The 23,213-nt window shown below is 38.2% G+C and overlaps 1 protein-coding gene across 1 annotated transcript; it reads left to right on the top strand.

Annotated features, from left to right (window-relative positions):
- Positions 1 to 1,004: 1,004 nt before the first annotated feature.
- On the top strand, positions 1,005 to 15,226 carry LOC128620854 (cortexin-3). Its single transcript, XM_053646193.1, has 2 exons — positions 1,005 to 1,434; positions 13,320 to 15,226. Exons 1-2 carry the CDS (start codon positions 1,404 to 1,406, stop codon positions 13,652 to 13,654), a joined length of 366 nt encoding a protein of 121 aa, XP_053502168.1. The 5' UTR covers positions 1,005 to 1,403; the 3' UTR covers positions 13,655 to 15,226.
- The last annotated feature ends 7,987 nt before the right edge of the window (positions 15,227 to 23,213 follow it).

The raw sequence follows: 23,213 nt of genomic DNA, 5'->3' as shown, positions 1-23,213 counted from the left end.
AAGGACAAGGGGAGAACGGCGTGTCTAAAAATTCACGTGAAATTCAATTCAGTTTAATTACATTTTTATTTGTATAGCACTTTTAAGACTGGACATTGTCTCAAAGCAGCATTACAGAAACAAAGTGTGTGAATTTATCCCTACTGAGCAAACCGGTGGTGACAGTGGCGAGGAAAAACTCTCTAAGATGATATGAGGAAGAAACCTTGAGAAGAACCGGACTCAGAAGGGAACCCGTCCTCATCTGGGTAACAACGGATAGTGTGAAAGTAAAGGTTAAAATCATTATGGTTTTCATATAAAGTCTGTTTTGTTGAACTAGTCCATGTTCACTAAAGGAGACTTGAGTGCAAAACTGCATGTGGTAATTGCAGTTCCAAGGCCATAGCAGCAACCATAGTCCCAGCAACCACAGCAAGAATGTCCATGTGGACTTGAGGTCCAAAACCGTTTCCATGGTACTTCAAGCCATACCATCCTCAGCAATCTCCAGGCTGCACTGCTTGGAGTCACCCTCAGTGGAAGAATGTAGACTCCAGTTGATGAGAGCGCCATCCAGAGGTAGGGCATCAGGATGGATCAGGCAGGTCCGGAGAGCAGAAAGGGTCAGGATCACTGGCATCTCCATAAAATCATGTAATTTGTGTGTGTGTGTGTGTGTGTGTTTAAATCAGGTGTATAGGTGTACATGAATGATTCCCGGGACCCAAAGAGACTAATATTAAAAAAAAAAAATTCATGGCACCCTGCTTCCCAGCATGCATTACATATTTATCAGTAGCAGCCTGATGTATATGGGTTTCGTATCAAGGGGATTCCTTTGGCTAAAAATGGCATTTATTATTTTTTAGCCTCAGGGACTCCCTTCTCTGGGGCATTATCCTTATTCTTCCGTTCACATGGGAATAATCGAATTTATTCACGATCATATTTCAACAAGTAGTAGGTATATAAGCTGACATTTATGAAATGTTCGTAAACGGGATGGCTAAATAAGCTCTTTGCCGTTAGTGCAGGTATAATGACGCGTAAGCGGGGACACCCGGGTCTTTTTCTTTTTCCAGTTCCAGAAAATCCCGCGCCGTCATTCGCGTCTTCATTCAGCAGTTCACGCGCACACGGCGGAGGCGCTACTGTGCGCGCGCACCCACACGCGCACGCTTCATGCGGTCGTGTTTTCAACACACAGGAACCCGGAGAAGCTTGTGTGTGCGTGTGTGTCTGTGTGTCTGTGTGTGTGTGTTTCTTCTTTACGCCAAGATTGATTTCGTGAAGCCGCGCGCACGCTTTCGGACCCGTCCTCATTTCGCCTCGCTCGGTCTGCGTCTCCGTGCGGCGGAGCTGAAGGCGCGAGGTGACGGTAGAATGGGCGAACCACTCCGGTTTCCACTGTAACTCTGGAAATGGAGCCCACATTCCCGCGGGGAGACAAAGGTACGAACACTGACGCTTTCTCTCACAGCCTGTGTAGCGGTCAGTTCATGAATATTACCGCGCGCTGTACGCGTTACAGACAGCGCACGCGACAGCTCCGTCTCTGCCAACTGACTCTCAGCTGCTATTTACACTTGTTGAGTGAACACGAGCGTGCAAGCGCAAGGTTACTGCAGTAGGTGCACTGAAGGGGAATAAATGCTTTGCTACCATTAATTGTTCCCTCGATAAAGATACCGGCTGCCGCTGCAGGTTTGATTACGTTTTATTATGTTACCATGGCGACAGGAGAGAGAGAGAAAAAAGTATTAACGCTAGGGCACGCACTCAATCTTACAAGCTGTACTGTTGGATTAGAAACGCACTTTTCACTAGTGCACTAATGCAGTAGCCTGCATGAACCCAGCACAGGTTATTTGACGATTAATCGACTGCATTACATCATGATCAGTGAAGATGCATCCTGGGATCCGGTATACATTCTGGGCCAATCTGACTCTTTTCCTGCAGGGAAGCTTTGTCTTCTTGTTCAGTCTGAAGGCGTGAACCTGCAGTTCAATTCATGCATAATTATTATAATTTTTTTTTGTTGTTCTTTAGTATGAAACTAACCCACAACTTATCCTCCAGAACCAGGTAGAACACATTTCTCAACTTTGGGTGAATACTTGGTTTCTTTTCATTGGTGCATATTGCTTATTGCCTGTGCAGTAACTCAGCAGATAATCTGATGCAAAATAATGTTTCTAGGCACTGCAGGTGATGCTATTTGTTGCATCCACATCTGTTTATGGATGCGCACACACTCAGCATTCAAAGCTTTTGTGTGTAGAAAGAAGAGGTGGTGTATCTCATATTACAGAGACTTCTTCTGTTTAGAAACACTATTTTGGAATTGTTATGAGTGAATATTGTTGAGTATGCGCCAATATTACTCACCGGTGCTTTATATATACAGTAACAGGATGATATCACGTAATTCATATAGCACTGCAATGGCACTTTTTTGCATGCAGTACTACCGACAACACCCTTAATGTGCATTGTCTTGAAAAAAAATATACATTTCGGCTATCAGATCATCTCTAAGAATTTTTCTTTTTAATTGAGCGCATGGACTATACTTGACAGATCATGATTATAGAAGAAAATGTTATATTCTGTTATCTTTTATATGTGCATGGAAAATCTCAGCCTTTCAGCTCTTGAAAGGAGTCATGGCCTCCAGCAACAAACGTGTTAACTGAGCCATCACTATTTTTGATTTCTCTGATTCTGACCTTGACCTTGGTTTCAAAGCTTTTTTTTTTTCTTTCTTGGAGCCACGTCCATACAACGATACAACATTTTGAAATGTGGCCAATAGCAGATTCTGTTTATCACCATGACATTGAGTTTTAAACGGTTTAAAACTCGTCAAGTGTTCGTTTTCTACTCAGAAAAGATTATTGGTCAAGTGTCTCTCTTTAAATCATCAGCGAGTAATAACTTTAGCTGCAGCTCACTGTTTGATGATTGATTATTAATGGTTCACTCTTATAAAGGCAGATTCTGAAATTAGTTATATCATTCACTAACTCGAATTTTTCACATTGCCCAATACGAAATGGAGTGGTCGTATTTCTAAAACAAGACATCAGCTTAAAATGACGTTACTGTTATTTGTCACTGTCTGCTGTCAGATGTAATTAAAACATGTTCTGAAATCGTGTGTGCATGGCAGCTCCCCTGTCTGGGTTTTTAGGTAAACTGAAGCCAGCAATAATTACACCCTCTGCCAATTTCTGACACGGCCAAGCTCGCTCTAATTTGCATTACGTTGGCAGTCAGAGCCACATGTAATGAACTCCTCTTCTGCCATTCCATACAATAATGAAGCATCAGAATTAAGCAAGTCCCTCACTCACTGCCCCGAATGCACCGAACTGCTGGACAACTCATTTGTCTCTCTCTTTCTTTCAAATCTTGTGTGAGCACCCACGCAATGCAGCAAGCTCTGCACTCACTTATCAGTCCTGTGGAGGAAATTTGAATCCACTAAATATTGCTCTCTTCTTGTGGGTTTTTGATACGCACAATAAATGATGATTGATTTTTTTTTTTTTTTTAACAAATAGCATCAGTTGAATTGATTTTTCTTTTTCTTGTCATTTTGGCCTGTAATAACAAGATTTGTTTCATGAGGGTCACAGTATACAGTATTTTGATGTACTTTGAATATTTTGAATACACACAGATATATATATACTGTTTTTATGTGTAGTCTATTCTATTCTATTCTATTATAGTACATTATATTATTATATTATATTATATACTTCCACCTACTTAAAACAACAGCAATGGCAATTCATCATCTTTTATGCGCTGGCTACAATAAGCTGATTTCGCTCTCACGCTCTCACAACATTAGCCACTGATTTTGACAAAATGTCTCATAACTATAAAGACACCGTTATACTGCATATTGAACTGCAGTACACAGACAGATTGACATTATTTCTGCTGTTGTCTATCTGAGAACATGGCGACAATTCTAATAAACACGAAACATCAAGAACAAGAATAAGAACAGCACAACTTTCGATCAGAATCATACACACTCAATATTTTATCTGCCTTTTACGTGTTTTATTCTTGTGTTATTAAATTGCCAGCTGTCCTACATATTGCCTAGCACACTATCATAAGACTCCCAGCTGTCTTTATATTCATTAAAGCCTAAAATCCATGTCATACACATAAATAGCCTCTATTCCGTGTTGCGTGCGAGTGTGTGCATTTTTTGTAGCAAATGCTTAGATTCAAGGTGACTATGAAAGGTATGTGCTGCTCCTACCTCGGTGGCCCATACTTCAAGGGGGGTATCCGCTTGGAACCGGGTATCTGTGGCGCGACTAAGTGTGCATGCTGTGCAGCTTAACACTAACTAGACAGATGGAGGTGACAAAACGATAGGCATGTTGAGAAACTGCCTCCAGATGAACGGCTTGCAATGTTTAACAATAATGCGTTTGATTATGCAATAATCAGTCACAGACATCATTTAAGAGTAAAAATACTGATATTGGGGGAAAAAAAGTGTTTATATCCACAATATCTTTGCCCTTCAGCTGTTACAAGGAAATAATAGATGTTTCTTTCTAGAGACATGTTCTCAAATACAACTTTGCACCTAGTTTCTGTGCTGAATGTGTAGGAGGTGGTCATTTATCATCACCATTGCCCATATCCGGGGCTGACAATTGCACTGCAACACCAGAGATTCACATTTGCTGCTAAAATAATCAGCAAACATATACACTGTAAAAAGTGAATTAGTGATCATTAAAGGAATTATTTATCATTTTACTTGTGGTGGTATGAAGAATCATAGTTAACAAATTGATAGTTAAAGTATCAGTAATTAATGTGGTTCAAAATTGGATAACAAGTCATTATGTTTTTTCAGCATTCTCACAGCATTATTAAATACATACACTGTAGTCAACATAGTATATGCCATCCATTTTCCATACCACTTATCCTACACTGGAGCCTGTATCCCATCCCAGGGTGCCAAAACATCACAGGGCACAACTGCATACACACTACAGACAATTTGGTAATGCCAATCAGTCTATAATGCATGTCTTTGGACTTGTGGAGGAAGCCCCCAAAGCACAGGGAGAACATGCAAGCTCCTTGCACACAGGGCGGAGACAGGATTCGAACCCCCAACCCCTGGAGGTGCGAGAAAAACATGCTAACCACTAAGCCACCGTGGCCCCAACATAGGAGTTTATTATAGTGATTAGTAATCAATGTCGAACTACTAGTACCACTTGACTGCTTATTACTACTAAGTTCAAGAGTACTTAATCATTAATTAAGGAAACTTATTGTAAAGTGTAAAGAATTTCCATGAAAATCACTTGTAATGGAAGTTTAATGCTAGTTGTTGAATTCTGTCAATAAACATTTAACTATAACATGAATTCAAAGCTACAAACATTAGCGTCTAAGGTCTTAAGAAAACATTACAGTATTTCCTTCCAGAGCAGTATTACGGTGACTTACACGTTCTCAAAACTTTTGTCATATCCATGCGCATTCATATAAAAAAACAAAACAACATTTGTAACACATAACTGCATATTCTTCACTCAGAAATAATAGCTTAATCTCTGAAAGGAAAAATTATGGTTTGATTTAGAAAATTATAGCCCTTGAATTAGTTTAATTTACAATTTAAAATACTTTTGTCTGAAGAATTTATTAAGTGTCCAAATGTACATTTATTGATGCCTCCCATAACTGCGCTCATATTTTCATTGAAAGCTCAGAGTAAATGGGTTTATATTCTTTTCTCCATACCGGGAAATGTGTAGTAATCAAACATATGCAACAGATGCAGAGATTGTGTTGAACAACATTGAAAAATTCCTTTAAGCCATGTATAAAATAACTCAGACTCCGAGGAAACCCATCTTTTTCTGGGTGGCACCAGATATTGGTATTATAGCTGTATACTATACTAAGTTAAACAGCACTAAGTTTGTTGAAAGGATGTCCAGTGTGAGCACATTATGAATGAGTCCTGGGATGAGCACAGGACAGTCTTTATGATTACAGAAGCAGTTCTTAGGTATAAATCGAAGCATGGATGAGACAAAACTGTTTTGGGAATATGTAAATGTTTTGCACCACAGCTTCAGAGCTCTGCAGATGCAGCCCATCACTGTTGATTGTTGCTTGGAGTCATTGGCACAAATGCCTTCCCTCGATGCTGTACTTTAATATTTGTTAACACGCCACACTACAATTTACAGGGCAACTATTCTTGTTGTTTGATTGCTATTCATTCATCATGCTTCCTGTATCTGTCCATCTGTCTCTCTTGATACAGATCAGGAACCAGAGGTTGTAAGGTACATGCAGTGAATACATTTATTTGTGCTTATCTAGGATTCACTGTTAGTATCTGCTGAAACAGCAAATATAAGATCCATGATAATACACCAGAACAGCACCAGGCAAAGTCCAGACCTGGAGAATGCTAGAACACAATGTCCTGCACAAGACATGCATAAACGTAAACTGTTGTAGTCCGTCTGCGTCAAGGTTCAGCATAGTGTGTGTTCTGTGTTGCTTTTCTGCTCCCCATGGTTGTAAAGAGTGCTTATTTGAGTTGCTGTAGTCTTTCTGTCTGCAGGAACCAGTCTGGCTATTCTCCTCTGACCTCTCTCTTTAATAAGGAGTTTCCACCTGCAGAACTGGCCCTCACTTTTAGTGTGTGTGTGTGTGTTTTTGTTTTTTTTGCACCATTCTGTGTAAATTCTAGAGAACATTTTATGTTAAAATCCAAGGAGATTAGCATTTTCTGAAATACACTGAGATCACATTTAGTGATGTTTGATGTGAACATTAACTGAAGCTCATGAGCTATATCTGCATAATTTTATACATATAATTGGCTGATTGGATAATTGTAGGAATGAGTAGGGGTAAGTGTTCCTATTAAAGTGCCTGGTATGAACAAACAAACAAATAGGTGTGTGTGTGTGTGTGTGTGGTGTGTGTTTGTGTGTGTTACTTACATACCACTGCCAAAAAGCCCAAACCTTCTAATTCCAAGGTTTGGAATACCTACATGGTTAATATCTCATTTTGAAGTTATTATAATATTTGGGTCAGTTGTGAAGCAGTTTGTAGAGGATAAATGATATTTCATGTTTATTTTGCATTCGGGACTCCTAGACACCTTAATCATGATGGAGCTTTGAATGTATGCGAATTGACTGTGAATTATGTCATTTATGCATAAGAGAGTAAAAAGTGCAGTGGAAAAAAGCAAATGAAGGGAAAGAAAGTGAACTTTTAATTCCTGCCAGATTATGGCATAATGCTACAACTAAAGCTTTTCTTTTTGTCTAATGTGCGTTAACTAAATAACAATATAATTCACCCCTCCTTACCACCAGGGGCGGTAAATACCATCTGGATATCTTCTTTCGCATGTGCATATGCATGCCAAGAACATCAACGTAATCACAAAGTAACTGTGTGATGTTTTTATACTTATTTTCACTGATAATGCTGATAAAGCATCTAGCTAATTTGAGCTAACTTAACAGGATTGTTGAGCATTATATATAAATGCTCATAATACTAGCTAACATGAGCTACAGTAACCACATGATTTTGTCTGAAGTCATACTCATAAATGTTTATAACCTTCACTGACTATGTTTACATGGACAGCAGTAATCTAATTATTGACCTTATTCTGAATAAGACAATATTGTGATTAAGGTGTTTACATGAGTCGCTTTTAGAATATCCCTTTCATGTTCTTGTTTTACATGTTATAGGACATAGATCGATTAACGGCACACGTCATTACGTCACCATGCCACGCCGTCCGATGTTCCCTCCAGAATTTCACGTATCAACATACGGTTCGTCTTCGTTATGGTACCGTATACAGTTTTGGGTGTTTCATTTTTAATTTTACGAAAGCTTCAAGTGCAGTTAATTATTTGTCATGCTGTACGTGCAAATAGACGCCTGTTTGAAGCCACGGGTTGCTTACTTGCCTAATACTTGCCTAATACTTTACTTGCAAAATACACGTATACAAGTATGTGGTTTCGGATGCAGCCATGCTCTCTTGTTTGCCGTCAAATGGTTGAGGACTGCCGTGTGTGATCATGTCCTGTCGCAAAATGCTGTGAAAACTCCCACACGATGTTAATAGTGTGATTAAGGTGTGTACATGTCTGTAATGCACTGCGATAACGCGACTAAAACAGGAATACTCCACACGTCTTCATGCGATTTGTGTTTACTTCGAGTCTGACTTTAGTCAGATTAAGGTCATCAGAAATTGCTGTTTACATGCCAGTTTCTTAATCAGAATATTGTCTTAATTGGGTTAATATCGGATTATTGTTGTCCATGAAAACGTACTGACTGATATTTCGCTGGATGTTTAACATAAACTAACTTTACTTAGTATCTCAGAAAAGCTTTGAATGTAATAAGAAGAAAATACAGCAGTCTGCAGAAAAATACAAAATATTTTTGCTTTGAGATCATTCAGCAGGAAATCACGCTACCCCACACTACACACTAAAATACCTGCTCAATCATTATTGCAAAAAAAAAAATTCTCTGTCATTTTGAATATAAGCAGGCTGATTTTAGACTTTAGTTGATAGACACTTACGTATTGACGACTTTAAAAGCACTAGTTACTGCCAAGACAGAATTCTGCAGTTAATCTCCACTAAATCAAGTGTGTCAAACAGTTGACCTGGAGTCCCACAGCACTGCACAGTTTACTATGTATGCAACACGAACATCTCAAAATCACAACACACATCACGGGAATAAGCTGATGAGCTGAATAAGGTGAATTAAATCAGGAGAAACACTAAACACTGCAGTGTTTCTCCTTCAGGACCAGCCTCTAACAATAAATGAACATAAGTCATATACACAACCATGGACAAAAAAGGAGTTCTTGATTATCTACATTAACATAAAGATATGATTCACATGCAAATTTTCAGTCTTTAAAAAAATACTTACAAGGGCGCAGCAGTGAGGGCGTGGTCAAGCACAGGCTGTGAATGGGAGGAGGAGTCACAGAGAACGAGCGGGTAAAGAGTGAGTGTTTACACCTGTGTATGGTTAAGAATAATGTGTATTTATAAGTTGTTTGCTGCAGTGAGTGTCTGACGCACAAGAGAGAGAGCTGATGCTGGGCGAGCTGACAGAGTGATGAACAGACCCATGATGATGAGGGTTTTTTTTAGGAGTGATTTCAGTTTGCTTAGTGGTAAAAAGCATTTTTAAAAGGGGGGGGAACACAGCATCACAGCATTTTTCCATAGTTGTCTTCCTGTGTCTTCATTCCCATAACAGGGGTTTAAAACAAAATTATATGTTTGCAAGCAGTTGGTCTGAATGGAGTCCCAAGACAATTTTGTCATATATAACCAAACGTAATCATGATCTGGTAATTCTATTACTGTAGTTTCTGTAGATTTTAGTGAGGATAGTTGTTTATCATTCGCGAGACTTGGAAAAGATAAGACAAGCACAAATAGCAAATTTTGTGTCAATTGGTAAAAAACAGATTATAGCAAATACATGTTTTGTTCCAAGTGGGTTCAGTTAACAGGGTTGAAGAGTTTAAATATGTAGAAAGTTTATTGGTAGGATAGTTTGCTTTGATTCTTTCTTTGATAGTTTTTAACCAAGATTTTGACCACATTAGTAAACACAGCAGTGGTTGCTTGTCTACAGCAGCATTTATATCAGTGGTTCAACAAATATTAATCTTAATAAAGTCCTCGTTCACAAATCCATATATTTTAAATTCCGTTGAAATTGTAATGACTTATTTCGAGTGACTAATGAAAAAATATTTTGACAGATATAAGCAGATGTTCGGTTGATTTGTTTACCATTCTAGATGGTGTGCAATCATGGGGCAGCATGCTCATTTAGTTTCCACAGTTGTTAGTGGTCAGAAATGAGAACTGCATAATAGAGACCCATTGCGGTGGGATACGTGCCTCCTCTATGCCAGGGGGAGGAGCAGTGGACAGAGCAGTTAATGACAGGGTTGCAAAACTGGTCTAGTTTTAAAATACTCTGTTCTTGTTTTACGACAGATAATCAAATCAAAGCTAGTGCATTTCTTTAAAAAAAAAGACAGTGTAAGTGCAGACAGTGTATCTGTGATGTACAAAACCATTTCAATTGTATGATAATTTGCAAAGATTGCGAGAGAGAAAGGGGAAATTATGGTATGGATAATGTCCGAAATACATTATAAATACATGTGAAATACCTGTTTCCCCAAGCAAAGGCTGAGAAGATGTCTGTACATCAGAAATACATGTGTAATACTTGTTTCCCCAAGCAAAGGCTGAGAAGATGTCTGTACATCAGAAATACATGTGTAATACTTGTTTCCCCAAGCAAAGGCTGAGAAGATGTCTGTACATCAGAAATACATGTGAAATACTTGTTTCCCCCAAGCAAAGGCTGAGAAAAAGAAGAAAAATATCTCCCTTGCCTGATGCTCAATATTTCAGGTATTTTGTGTGTTTTTTGAGACCTAGCTGGGCCGGACCTTTTGCTGAAACCTGTAAACCCTGGTTAATAATATTACTTTGTATTAGCTGAACAAAGGTATGTCTAAACCTGCTCAAAACAAGCTGCTAGTCTGCATTCTGTTGTGACTTTAAAAATTCACTAGGTAGTAGCCTGTAACATAAATCAAGTGTGATAGCTTCTTGACTTAATTGTGTTTGATGCTATGCCGTTGTCCTCTCGCCCCAGCAAAAATCTGTGTTCACGAACTGCTGCTGAAACACAGTTACATTGTGTGACTGCCAGTTATCACTCTCTTGATCATGAAACACTTTTGCTCTGAATGAACAGTAATATGTTTCAAAAGTCCGGGTATATTTTTGTTTTAGCATAATTGTGCATCATTTTACATCTCTTCCACCGTGCACTATACACAAAGCCTGATCAATAGACATAACATATTTCTGTGGCTGAATTTCATCAGAAAGTAATAGAATAAAACAATAAATTATGAACTATGTTTCACTTTGCTCGTTTGTACTGTGCGTGTACACACACACATGAATTTTGTACATGTACACACATATGAACATGCTCTTGAGCATCAGTAGTCAGGAGACTTGAGTGCTGAGTTTGCTCACTACACTGGAATGAATCTAAAATTCAAAAAAATGTTGTTTTTTTTTGCAGTGAAGGGTTGTCTCACCACAGTGCATGTATCTTGTGCTGCTAAATCAATGGAGTGTCAGTACAGCTGTCATGTTTTGTGATGAAAGCAGGACCCCGTCTGCTTCATGCCTCATGCAGCAGACTGCAGGGTGTGGAAAAGCACTGGAATATCACACCAAACATCAGCCTGACTAATGCCTTTATTTAAAACTGAACAACCTGCACCAGATTATACGATGCATACTGTACAGTATGTGCTTTACCTATGACACTTTGGTCGAGTCACAGAAATGGTTTCTTCTCTAAAGGTAAAAAAAATTGTAAAAAAAAACCTTTAGTCAAGGGGATAACCTGAAATTGGGTACCCAGATTCACTGCAGAGTTTGACAGCAGCAGTACCATTTCCTGACTGGTTTTTGAGAGTTACATGACACCCTGCCATGAGTCTATTTTATTTCCCGGCTCTGTACTTGTGACATTATTTAAATGAGCCCAGGTGAGGGAGCTAATTATTATCACAGTGCTTATCACAGATACTGCTGTACTGTCATTTCACACATCACACTGTTATTTTAATCCATTTTTAGGGTCAAATTGATCAGTTTCTTTTTGGCCTTTTATTGCTGCTGCAATAATGTATGTTACAGCCAGTGCCTTGCATATGTATTGAAATGGAATTTAAATGAATTTAGTTGGGACTAAATTCTATTTAGTTTTTTTCCATTTTATTTACATGATATAGTTAACATTTGTACGTGCAAAATATTTTCATTTTAAGTTTTAATTGGGTAAAAACAGATATTTTTGGTTGCAGTATTCACCCCCTGGTTCCATACTTGAAAAAAAACCCACCTTTGTCTTATAATTACAGTTGTAAGTCTTCTGGGATGTGTCTCTATCAGCTTTGCACATCTGGACTCTGAAAGTTTTTGCCCATTCGTCTTGGCATTATTACTCAAGCACTGCTTCTTACAGACTCAAAGAGTTTTTCTTCTAGGATTGCCCTGTATTTGGCTCCATCCATCTTGCTCTGAGCAGTTTCCCAGTCCCTGCTGATAAAAAGCATCACCATGCTGCACTGTGTGGATGGTGTGTTTCACTGTGTGCATGACTGATATTTGTAAATATGGAACAGAAATGTGATTTTTTAAAATATTTTTTATTACAAGTCATTCTAATGTCACATTTGCCCCATCTCTGACTATACACACCTAACATCTCCAGGCATGTAAAGAGATATGTCTGTTTCCTAATCGTTTATATTACTAACAATGTCAATAAGGACAAAATATAGTCAGTGTTCAGGCTGCGTTATGACAACAGTAAAAGATCACAATGCTTGAAGGCATTTTAAAGATATATATCTAACATGATATTTAGATTTATTGACATTTGCAGACATTAAAAATACTTTTAACAGGTATAAGAGGGCATAGTAAATGTTCAGTAATTTGCTACTCTAAGTACTATTGATGGTGGTGTGTGTTATAAAGTCATGATTATAATGTCATGATAGTATGTACGTGTATTCTGACATAATTGATCAAAATATCCATATTGGCACAATGGCACAGCGGATGTATACATAGTATTATTGCCTCACAGCTCCAGCATCCTTTGTTCGCTCCTCAGCTCGGATTACTCTCTGTGTGAAGTTTATCATATTCTCCTTGTGCTCGCATGGGTTTCCTCTGGGTTCTCCTGAAAACTACCTGTGTGTGTGTGTGTGTGTGTGTGTGTATGATGCCCTGTGATGGACTGGTGTCCTATCCAGGTGTATTTCTGCCTCACAGCCAGTGTGCTCAGGAAAGGCTCTGGATGATTCACTGCCCAGGATAAAGTATTTACTGAAGATGAATCAATGAATGATGAATAAATGAGGCTTGAAAAAGAACAAGACTTGTGCGCAGTGTTGCTGAGATAGGCTCCTTTTCTGAAGGTTGAACCTATGGTGCTGGACCAATAAGCACTTAACTTAGATTAAAAGGGTGTATTCCTGCCACAGTCAGAAAACCGACTTGGTTGGATGCACAAAATTGTGGATTTAATAACAAGCCTCTTTATAAATCATAGCATCATAAAAGGAAGTGAAAAGATCTTTTCTGTCTTGTGCTGTGTGTGTGTAGATGAGGTCCATGTGGAGGAGCCGGGCCGTATGCGTGCCGTGAGGATGCGTGGTGAGGGGCTACTGTGGGACGACCCTCTGCACTTCTCGTGGCTGATGGAGGCCGAGTCGTTCACATCGTCAGTGCAGGCAGGTGGCCCTATGCCCGGCACAGCCATGACACTCGAGCAGAAGACCACCTTCGCCTTTGTCATCTTCCTCTTCATCTTCCTCTGCATGCTGATTGTGCGCTGCTTCCGTATCCTGCTGGACCCCTACCGCAGCATGCCCACCTCCACCTGGGCAGATGGGCTCGACGGCCTCGAGAAGGGCCAGTTTGATTACACACTAGCATAGGGGAGGTGTACACACACTACAGACACAATACTGACAAGATACACCTAGTTAAATGAATCGCAAACAACCTTAAATTAAGTAATGATTAAGTAATGATTACAGGCAAACATTTTGTGATGTATATTAAACACGTAGCTAAAAATAATATATACACACACTTTGGTAAGGAACCTAAATGTGACTCGATATGATAAAAAAAAAAATACGTGCATGGTTAGTATAATGTCAAGCTTGACAAAAATAGAAAACGTCGAGTCTCACACACACACCATGTGCACACACAGGGTGTATTCTGAAAGGAGCAGTCAGGGATTGTGAGTGCTGCCAGAGGCAGTTGTGGACCGGCGTGTGCTCCTCTGTGCCGCTGTGCGCCTGGTGACACTCATACAGGGTAACCCAAGCGCTGCTCCTTCAGCTTCCTGCAAACGCCCAGCACTCGTTTCCTCTTCTCACCGACACCATTGGTATCTGCACTGTTGTATACTGCCAAGTAGACATCTTGAGATAATATGTCCTTTTGAAGACCCTTTATACGCACTTCATAAATACTACATAGGTTAATGCTTTTGTCTATAAAAGTGAGCCTTAAGGTATGCACTGTTATAAATCAATACAGCTTAGTTTTGTCAGAGTTAGCGATTAGGATGTGTTTGTGCAGTGCTTACGGTTTCATAAAGGGCCACTTATACGTATTATGCTAATTTTGACATAGGCAAGATGCTGGAAAATATTTTACACAGATGCTATAGATGGCACTTGTGGGTTTGTTTGTAGCCCGGTGTGAATGTTCGAGAGAATTGGAGTCTTGTATGTGTTTAAAAACAACAGCTCTTTAAAATGTGATCATACAGTCAGCATATACTGCCTCATTAGCACAAGAAACTGAATTTAGATCAGTTCCATTTTAACAACTGATCTGCCATGATTTGCTTTGTCAGCCTTTCCATTTGAAGCCGTAGCCGCAGGAGCCATAATCGCTAATTTGCCTTGAGAAAATTCATGGCTAAGATCAAACGATGAGGAAAGGCCACTTTTCAGAGGTGCCTCCTTAATCATTCATGTGGTGTTAAAAAAAATGTCTTGTCACATTTGTCCAGAATTTGGCTGAATTGCACTGGAGTCGTTCTCCTTTTTAGAGCTTTTTAGTCTCTTTACCCATCAGCCTGCCAAATGATGTTCCTTTGCACTTTTCTGTTGTCTCACCACTGTGAATGAGCCAATGAGAAACTAAGAGCACTTAAGGAGTGAGTGAGAACTGCCAGGACTTTGATTACGACTGCCACTGTATTGCATGCACAAGCCACATGAATGTGTGAATGTGTAAGAGAAATTAAAGCACTGAGTAGTGCAATGGGACTTGACAGACGTTTTCAATGCAAATGATACTGTCAGTTAAGATGAGTTCACTGTGAGGATATGCTTCATTTCTCTGTGAATAACCTTGTGTCTGGCAAGTAGGTTTTTATCACAAATGTTCAAATATGAAATAAATAAATAAATAACAATAGAAACCCCCAATTCAATGTGGAAATCCCCAAAACCATGAGGATATTAGGACCTAAATACTGTTAGAAGGAATAATGAAATTGTAATTATATATATATATATATATATATATATATATATATATATATATATATATATAAAGATAATTAAAAGATTATAGATTTTCAATAGTGTATTACTTATGAAGCTAAACAGTGGGGATGCAGACTCATGGTACATGGTACAACTAGACCTGTATTTGTCTTATAGGAAGATGAAAATAAACTCTTACCAAAACCATGACTCTCCTTTTGATTCTTCATATTTTCTGATAACTTGGTTTGTTGAATTTAAGTGTGATTTCAGTTCATACTCATTTTATTTATCTTAGAATTAATAAGTGTGGTCATATTTTTTAGTGAAACGATTTTCCATCCATCCATCCATCTTCCACCGCTTACTCCTTTTCAGGGTCATGGGGAACCTGGAGCCTAGCCCAGGGATCATCGGGCACAAGGCGGGGTACACCCTGGACTGGGTGCTAGTCCATCGCAGGGCACAATCACATACACACGATATTGTGTCCTTTCATTCTTTTAGCTAAGATCTGCTGTTGTGTACGTTAAATTCCCATCACCACTGATACATTAGGCTTATTTGTATTGAACAAATGTTCTACATTTTTTCTGAACGATATATTGTCGACCATTAAGACACAAACAAGAGGACACTTAATGGCCTCAACACAACAAATCAACAAAGTACCAATCTTTAACCATTTAAGTTTACTATAGCTTTCATTTTCCTTTCAAGATAATGAAACACAAAAGAATCCTCTTTGATTTTAATCAATAACCTAAACTACAAAACTGGTCTCGTGAGAGGTTTTGAGGTCAGCGCTTCTGTGGTGCATAAAAAGACACACGTTGCCAATATGTCCTCTAGCAAAGACAAATTTATAAAACCTCTTTCTTATAAAATGGTATGGAATGCAGATTAAGGGCGCATGGTGGCTTAGTGGTTAGCACGTTCGCCTCACACCTCCAGGGTCTGGGGTTCGATCCCCACCGCGGCCGTGTGTGCAGAGTTTGCATGTTCTCCCCGTGCTGCGGGGGTTTCCTCCCCCAGTCCAAAGACATGCATGGTAGGCTGATAGGCTGTGTCTAAAGTGCCCGTAGTGTATGAATGTGTATGTGATTGTGCCCTGCGATGGACTGACACCCTGTCCAGGGTGTACCCCGCCCTGTGCTCGATGTTCCCTGGGATAGGCTCCAGGTTCCCCCGCGACCCTGAAGAAGGAGAAAGTGGTAGAAGATGGATGGATGGATGGATGGAATTCAGATTAATCACGTAATCTACTACAATGGCATTTACTGTCTTACACGGGTGCTTGAAAGTTTGTGAGCCCTTTAGGATTTTCTATATATCTGCATAAATATGACCTAAAACATCATCAGATTTTCATACAAGTCCTAAAAGTAGACGAAAAGAACCCAATTAAACAAAGGAGACAAAAATATTATAGTCGGTCATTTATTTATTGAGGAAAGTGATCCAATATGTGAACCTCTATGATTAGCAGTTAATGTGAAGGTGAAATTAGAGTATCAGGGCATGAACAAAGGAGATTTCTGAGGACCTCGGAAAAAGAGTTGTTGATACTCATCAGGATGGAAAAGTTTACAAAACTATCTCTAAAGAGTTTGGACTCCACCAATCCACAGTCAGAGAGATTGTGTACAAATGGAGGAAATTAAGACCATTGTTACCCTCCCCAGGAGTGAAGACCAACAAAGATCACTCCAAGAGCAAGACATGTAATAGTCAGCGAGGTTACAAAGGAACCCAGGGTAACTTCTAAACAACTAAAGGCCTCTCTGATATTGGCTAATGTTAATGTTCATGAGTCCACCATCAGGAGAACACTGAACAACCATGGTGTGTATGGCAGAAATATAGAAAATTCTAAAGGGTTCACAAACTTTCAAGCACCACTGAATATTATATATAAATAAGGCCACAAGACTCATAAAAAAAAGGATAAAAAGACATCAACATGTGAAATGTTGAAATGTTTCATTTTTGGCATCCACATCAGAATTTTTGCTGTTTTAAGGTGGATTATGGACTTTTGTGAAACAAAGCACCACAACACCACAAACAGTTGTAAGAAAAATACGTCAGGTGATTACCAAATATAAATTTGTTCTCCGTTCTGGCTGATCATTTTCCAGCACGCTGTACTGACACATCTTTATCACATTTTCATTGATTACGATAGCACACATAAAACAAGAAGTAGATAGAGAAAACACAAATTGTCCAGTGAATAGACAAATTACACAAAAGGAAAAAGAGAGAAAACATGGCATGAACCCTGTACAGGATTATGGCCTTGAAAAAATGTGTGTGTGTGTGTGTGTGTGTGTGTGTGTGTGTGTGTGTAATGAAACTATGGACTGATAAAAAAAAGAATCTATTAAACAACTGGCTACTGGTTATAAAACTATTGATATAACAGTGCATAGTATAGAAGAATAAATTCATTTATGCTCCACGATATAAGCCATCATAATATAAACACTCACTTTGACCAGCAGGTGGCAGCAGAACACAACACTACAGTACAGCTCTTCAACGGCAGGCATATAATACTGATTTAAACTTGAACTCATCGACTTCCCCTTTGCCATTTTGTCTTGCCATCCTAACACCATTTTCCGGAATTATAAGGCCAGCAGATGTTAGTTAGCATCACTGTAGACTTTATTACAATAAAACCATTTAATATTTATGATAAAAGCCGAATATTTGAGTACTCAATCAATATGACAGCTGAAGTAAGTTCATTAGGTCAGGCAAGACATGCTACATAATTAGCATGCTTACTAGTTAACACACAGTGCACATAGTCACATAGTTTAAAGGAAATTGGTTATCCAAAAATACCAAGGAGGGGAAAGTGTGTGAGAAAATCCACTTCTCTTCCCAGATTTTTATTTTATTTTATTTAAGAAACCAGAAAAGTGATTATTTCAGTTAATGGTTTACAGACCTGCAGATACATTTTTAGAAGTGGGCTAACCTTAACAGCTTCATTCCTCTGATTATCTGATTATGTAAAGTGCACCTAATATGGTTTTTCCATAGTGTTACCTTTCATGTAGTGTGTTATGTAGCTGTTTGGGGGGTAATTGCAGGAAATGTGAGAGCAAATTGTATAAGGAATAAACAATTTGGGGCATGCTGTTATTGGAAAATAATCAACGACAGGGTGAGGGGTGATGCATTCTGACACAAAGCAGAGTCACTGTTACCAGGAAACATTTAGTTCCTGTTATCACTTACATTATAGCAGCTATAAACAGTTATTGCCTCATCATCCCATATTGTTTCTCTTTCTTGAAGTTAATAAGACAAAAAATGCAGTTTGTCAAGTTACTGAGAAACCACAAAGCTGAGCAGAAAACACTGACAACGCACTGACACACCTGACACTTATTCCAAAAATGTTAAATAAATGTATCCTTAGAGAAAGCTTCACCAAATCAATGATTATTCATTTCCCTTTGCTAAATAACAACACATCCGTTTATTATTAGATGATGTAGATAGTTCGCCATACAAGTGAAATAGCTGTTACCATAGAAACTGCTGGCATGATTCCATGCTGAAAAAGCAACAACAATAGAAACCCTCATAGAATGTGTAATGGTTTTAATGGTTAAAATGGGAATTGTATTGGTTTTAATGGAAACTGTAATGGTCCCTGTGGGTCTCTCCTGGTAATTTGTTGCCTTCTATTGGTGGCATGTTATGTCTAGTGGATTTCATTAAGGACCTATATCCTTAATATGTCCTACTACATAATGGAAACCATTTGGTAATGGTTTTAATGGTTAACAGCAGATGGTTTCTAATGGTATTTGTAGTGGAAACCATTAGAATTTCTGTGATGATTTCTTCTCTTTTTTTTCCCCAACAGGATTTTCAGAGCTGCTGAAAATTAATCAATACCTTCTAACTAATCAGAACTGTGCATTCAACAGCTCTGTGGTATAAGGGTAGGTAAGGTGGTGAGAGTAATTACAGTTTAGTCTTGCTAATATTTTCACCTGTGTTTTTATTTTCATATTTTGGTCTTTTAATTTATTGTTAGTACCTGCCAACTATTCAGCAGCATGAGAGAAAAGCCTGCATTTCTTTTTGTCCATGCCTCAGTGTTATTGTCAACCAAAGCCTTTGAGGAGAACTGCAGTGTGAGTAAAAAGGTGGGTTCAATGTAAAAAAAACAACAACCAAACAAAAAAACTTCTCAAATTGTCTATTATTAACGCCAACAAGAATGACTAACAGTGAGAAAGTATCTACAGCATGGAGATATTTAAATGTGAGGGTTTAAAGCACTGAGTACACAAATACGTCCAAGTAGTCCTGTGTTTCAGTTAGAACAGGATGAGTTAGCATTAATTACATTAACCAGCTGACATTTGTGTTGGTTAGTGCTGATACAACCTTTTTGGAGCTAACTTGAGCTGCAGACATCTACTTCTAACATTTAGTTTGAGCTACAGATACATTAGACATTAATACAACCATAATAGTGTTAATGTTAGGCTACAGTATAACTAAAATGTTAAAATGTTAAAAAAAAGAAAATGACATAATGCTAAATAGTATGGCATGTAGAGGCAAATCAAACCTGGCTAACTAGTTGCACGTGCTTGACAAATAACATTGCCTAATTATCAAAATGAGAACTTGATGTATATAACACTTCACATTTAACATTATAATACCTTTGCTAAAGTTAAATAAAGCTGAACCAGCTATTCTTAGTGAAAGTGTAATCATTTGAAAAGCTTTTGGTGTCACCTATAATACTGAAGATAAATTAAGGTTGAATGTTTTTTTGTTTGTTTGGTGTTTTACTGACACTGCAGTTCTCAAAGGTTTTGGCTGACAATAACCTGAGGCATGGACCAAAAATGTTGGTGTTTGTTTTTTTCATATAGAATTTTAAGTTATACATGGTGTTGAATTAGCTTTAGCTGGCAGGAAATAAGATAACCAGTTGTTTCATTATTTCTTTAATGAAATCAAAGCTGACTATTACAATAGCTAGTTCTGTAATCACATAGTAACATTATTAACATTATTGAATACATATGCAATGTGGATAAATAAAGAATAAAAGAATTATAATAATGAACAAAAATGAATACAACATCTGAGTTGGAATTTCTGAGAAGTTGGAAGAGCTGCTCTGAAATGTACCATCATAGATTTTTTCCAGTAACATATGAAGGCATAATTTGAAGTCATGCTACAGTAGGGGTGCTGGGTTTTTGTGGCATCTAGTAGTGACTCAACCCTCAGGTGGTGTGTTTATGACAATAACAGTGTCAAAAGATTTGACTCAATATATTTTGTTTTGTTTTATTTGCTTAAATGACCTCATTTTAAATGCTTTATGCTAATGAAAATAGGTATAAGTAATTCAGGAAATGTTAATAATTATTTTTTTTATTAAAATGAGGTAAAGGATGGCATGGTGGTGTGGTGGGTAGCATCATGGTGGTGTGGTGGGTAGTATCATGGTGGTGTGGCGGGTAGCATCATGGTGGTGTGGCAGGTAGCATCATGGTGGTGAGGAGGGTAGCATCATGGTGGTGTGGTGTGTAGCATCATGTTGGTGTGGTTGGATGTATTTAATTTAATAAAATATGTGTGATAAATTCGCTGACTCTTCAAACCTTATACTAATGTACAACCATGAGCTAGTCCATGCAGCTGACTGAGGATCTGAAAATAAATCTAATTGATATCAAAGTGCATCCAGCTCATAATTCCCACTGTCCAAAAATGTCATTACGAAATGGCAGTTAAGAGGAACGGTCAAAATCCAGGCAAGATCTGGAAGACCAAGAAAACTTTCAGATAGAACTGCACATATGCTGGGCAGAAAATCAAAGCAAAACCCCCATATGACACTAAGGATCTGCAGGAAAGTTTAGCTGACACAGGATTGGTGATGCACCATTCTACTGTGTAGCGTTGCACAAACATGATCTGCATGGAAGAGTCATCAGAAGGAAACCTTACTTGTGACCTCATCACAAAAGTGAATATCTGATGTATGCAAAACAATATCTAGATAAGCCAGTGGCATTTTGGAAACAAGTGCTTTGGAGTGATGAAGTAAAAATAGACCCCTTTGCCCCTTTCACCAAAGGTATGTTTGGAGAAAAAAAAGGAGCAGCATTTGATGAAATTAACACCTTGACAAATTTTAAGCATGGGAGTGAACCTTATAATTTGGGGTTGTGTAGCAGCCGATGAGGCAGGACACATTGCATGGAATAATGGATTCCAGTAAATGTCAGCAAATTCTGCAAGCAAATATGATACAGTCAGAAAAAACTGAAGATGAAAAGAGGGTGGCTTCTACAGAAGGACAATGATTCAAGAAATGCAAGCTGAAGCTTTTAGAGTGGCTCTCACAGTCCCCTGACTTGAACAAACTGAAGATACTGTACATGGAAAATGTCATATGACAAAATTGGTTGATTGAAAAGTTTCTGAATAAATGTTTGTTTTTCCCTCTTCTAACACACCACATTCAAACCAGAAAGATCTCTGAGCTGAATCTGTTGTGGTTATTGAACTAACCTCTAGAGTACTCTCATATTCAACATGGTACATTGTTTGGCACAAAAAGCTTAAGGGGAAAACAATAAATAAATAAATAAATAAAAATTTAAGCTAACCAGATTCTTATGTGAATTTCATAAAGCCCTAATGTGTTTTAAAGGTTTAATGACAGAAAATGTTTGAGAAATCCAAATTAGTCATGATTACCCCAATTCATCCAGCAAAACTGTATTGATACACACTTAACTAAACAATAACTAAATGAGAATTAAATTAAAGCTCATCTCAATTCTACTGTGTCCCAGACACATCTTGTGCTATGTATTAAAGTTAATAATGTACTAGATATTGAAGTTGATACTAGAAGCCTAGAACAATCTACATCACATGCAGTCAAGGGTTACAGTTCACACCTGAAGGGGTTGCAGTGTTTAAACTTTTCCTTTCCTCAAACCGTGAGTTCATGCAAAGAAAATGCAGATTTCTAATTGTTACATGTCACCCATCATACATACAGCATTGTATATGAAGAGCCACTGAAAGAAGCGTATAAGCGCTCATGTGTAGATATACCTATCTTTTTAACAGAAGACAGGACTGTTCATATCCTGTATCTAACCCCTTTCCAGAAGGATTGAGAAGAACTAATATTGCAGGTAGTTACCTTTTTGGAAAGGTTTTTCAGTGACCTATTTAAGAGGTCACCGCTCAACATTTCTCAAGACTGTGCCGTGCCCATGTGGTTCTAATTGAATGCCATGACGGTGGTAATGACGTTTCAGATTGGACAAAATACATTCCATGTTTGAAGAACAAACATTACCATGTTCATTTTTTCCTGGAAACTTTGAAACATTTTCAGCATTCAACAGCTTGCCATTGAAATATTCTCAGCCATGTTCAAAATAACAGCTTGTGCCTAAAATGTAGCAATAAAGGAATATCTACTGCAGAGGCTTTTATGACTGTTCCAAATGTTTATTTTTGCAGGGTAAACACACATACAGCACAGCTGATTATATACATGTCAAAGCTTCACTGCTATTGTTCCTCCAATGAACATGTCTCTTAGTTTGTTTTAATAACCTTTTATTGGCTGCCTGTTGCTATGGAGACAAACAGGATTAACCGTTTGGGATGAACTATCTAACTACACTCTGAGGATATCAAGCTGACAACTGATGAAGTACAGGAGGTTTATTGCAGAAGGAGAAAAAAGAAGGGTAGATCTGGTTTATAAGATAAGATATGATGTCATTTTGCCATATTGTGATCACATCCTTTTAATCATTTTCGTTGGAACTAACATAAAGGTATTTTATTTCCTATGCCTATTAAAGATGTGCATTTGAACAATTTAATGATCAGTTCTTCATTCTGCAACTACAACCTTTTGGTATCCACATAGAAATACATGAGA

Source organism: Ictalurus furcatus, chromosome 16 (genome assembly GCF_023375685.1).
Source record: "Ictalurus furcatus strain D&B chromosome 16, Billie_1.0, whole genome shotgun sequence".
NCBI classification, from domain to species: Eukaryota; Metazoa; Chordata; class Actinopteri; order Siluriformes; family Ictaluridae; genus Ictalurus; species Ictalurus furcatus.
Note: the sequence above shows the minus strand (reverse complement) of the source record. Positions and strands in the feature narration are given on the sequence as shown.

Coding starts and splice junctions, on each gene's coding strand:
- LOC128620854 (XM_053646193.1), top strand. CDS start 1,404: ATGGAGCCCACATTCCCGCGGGGAGACAAAG. Junction 1,435..13,319: donor ATTCCCGCGGGGAGACAAAG/GTACGAACACTG, acceptor GTGTGTGTGTAG/ATGAGGTCCATGTGGAGGAG.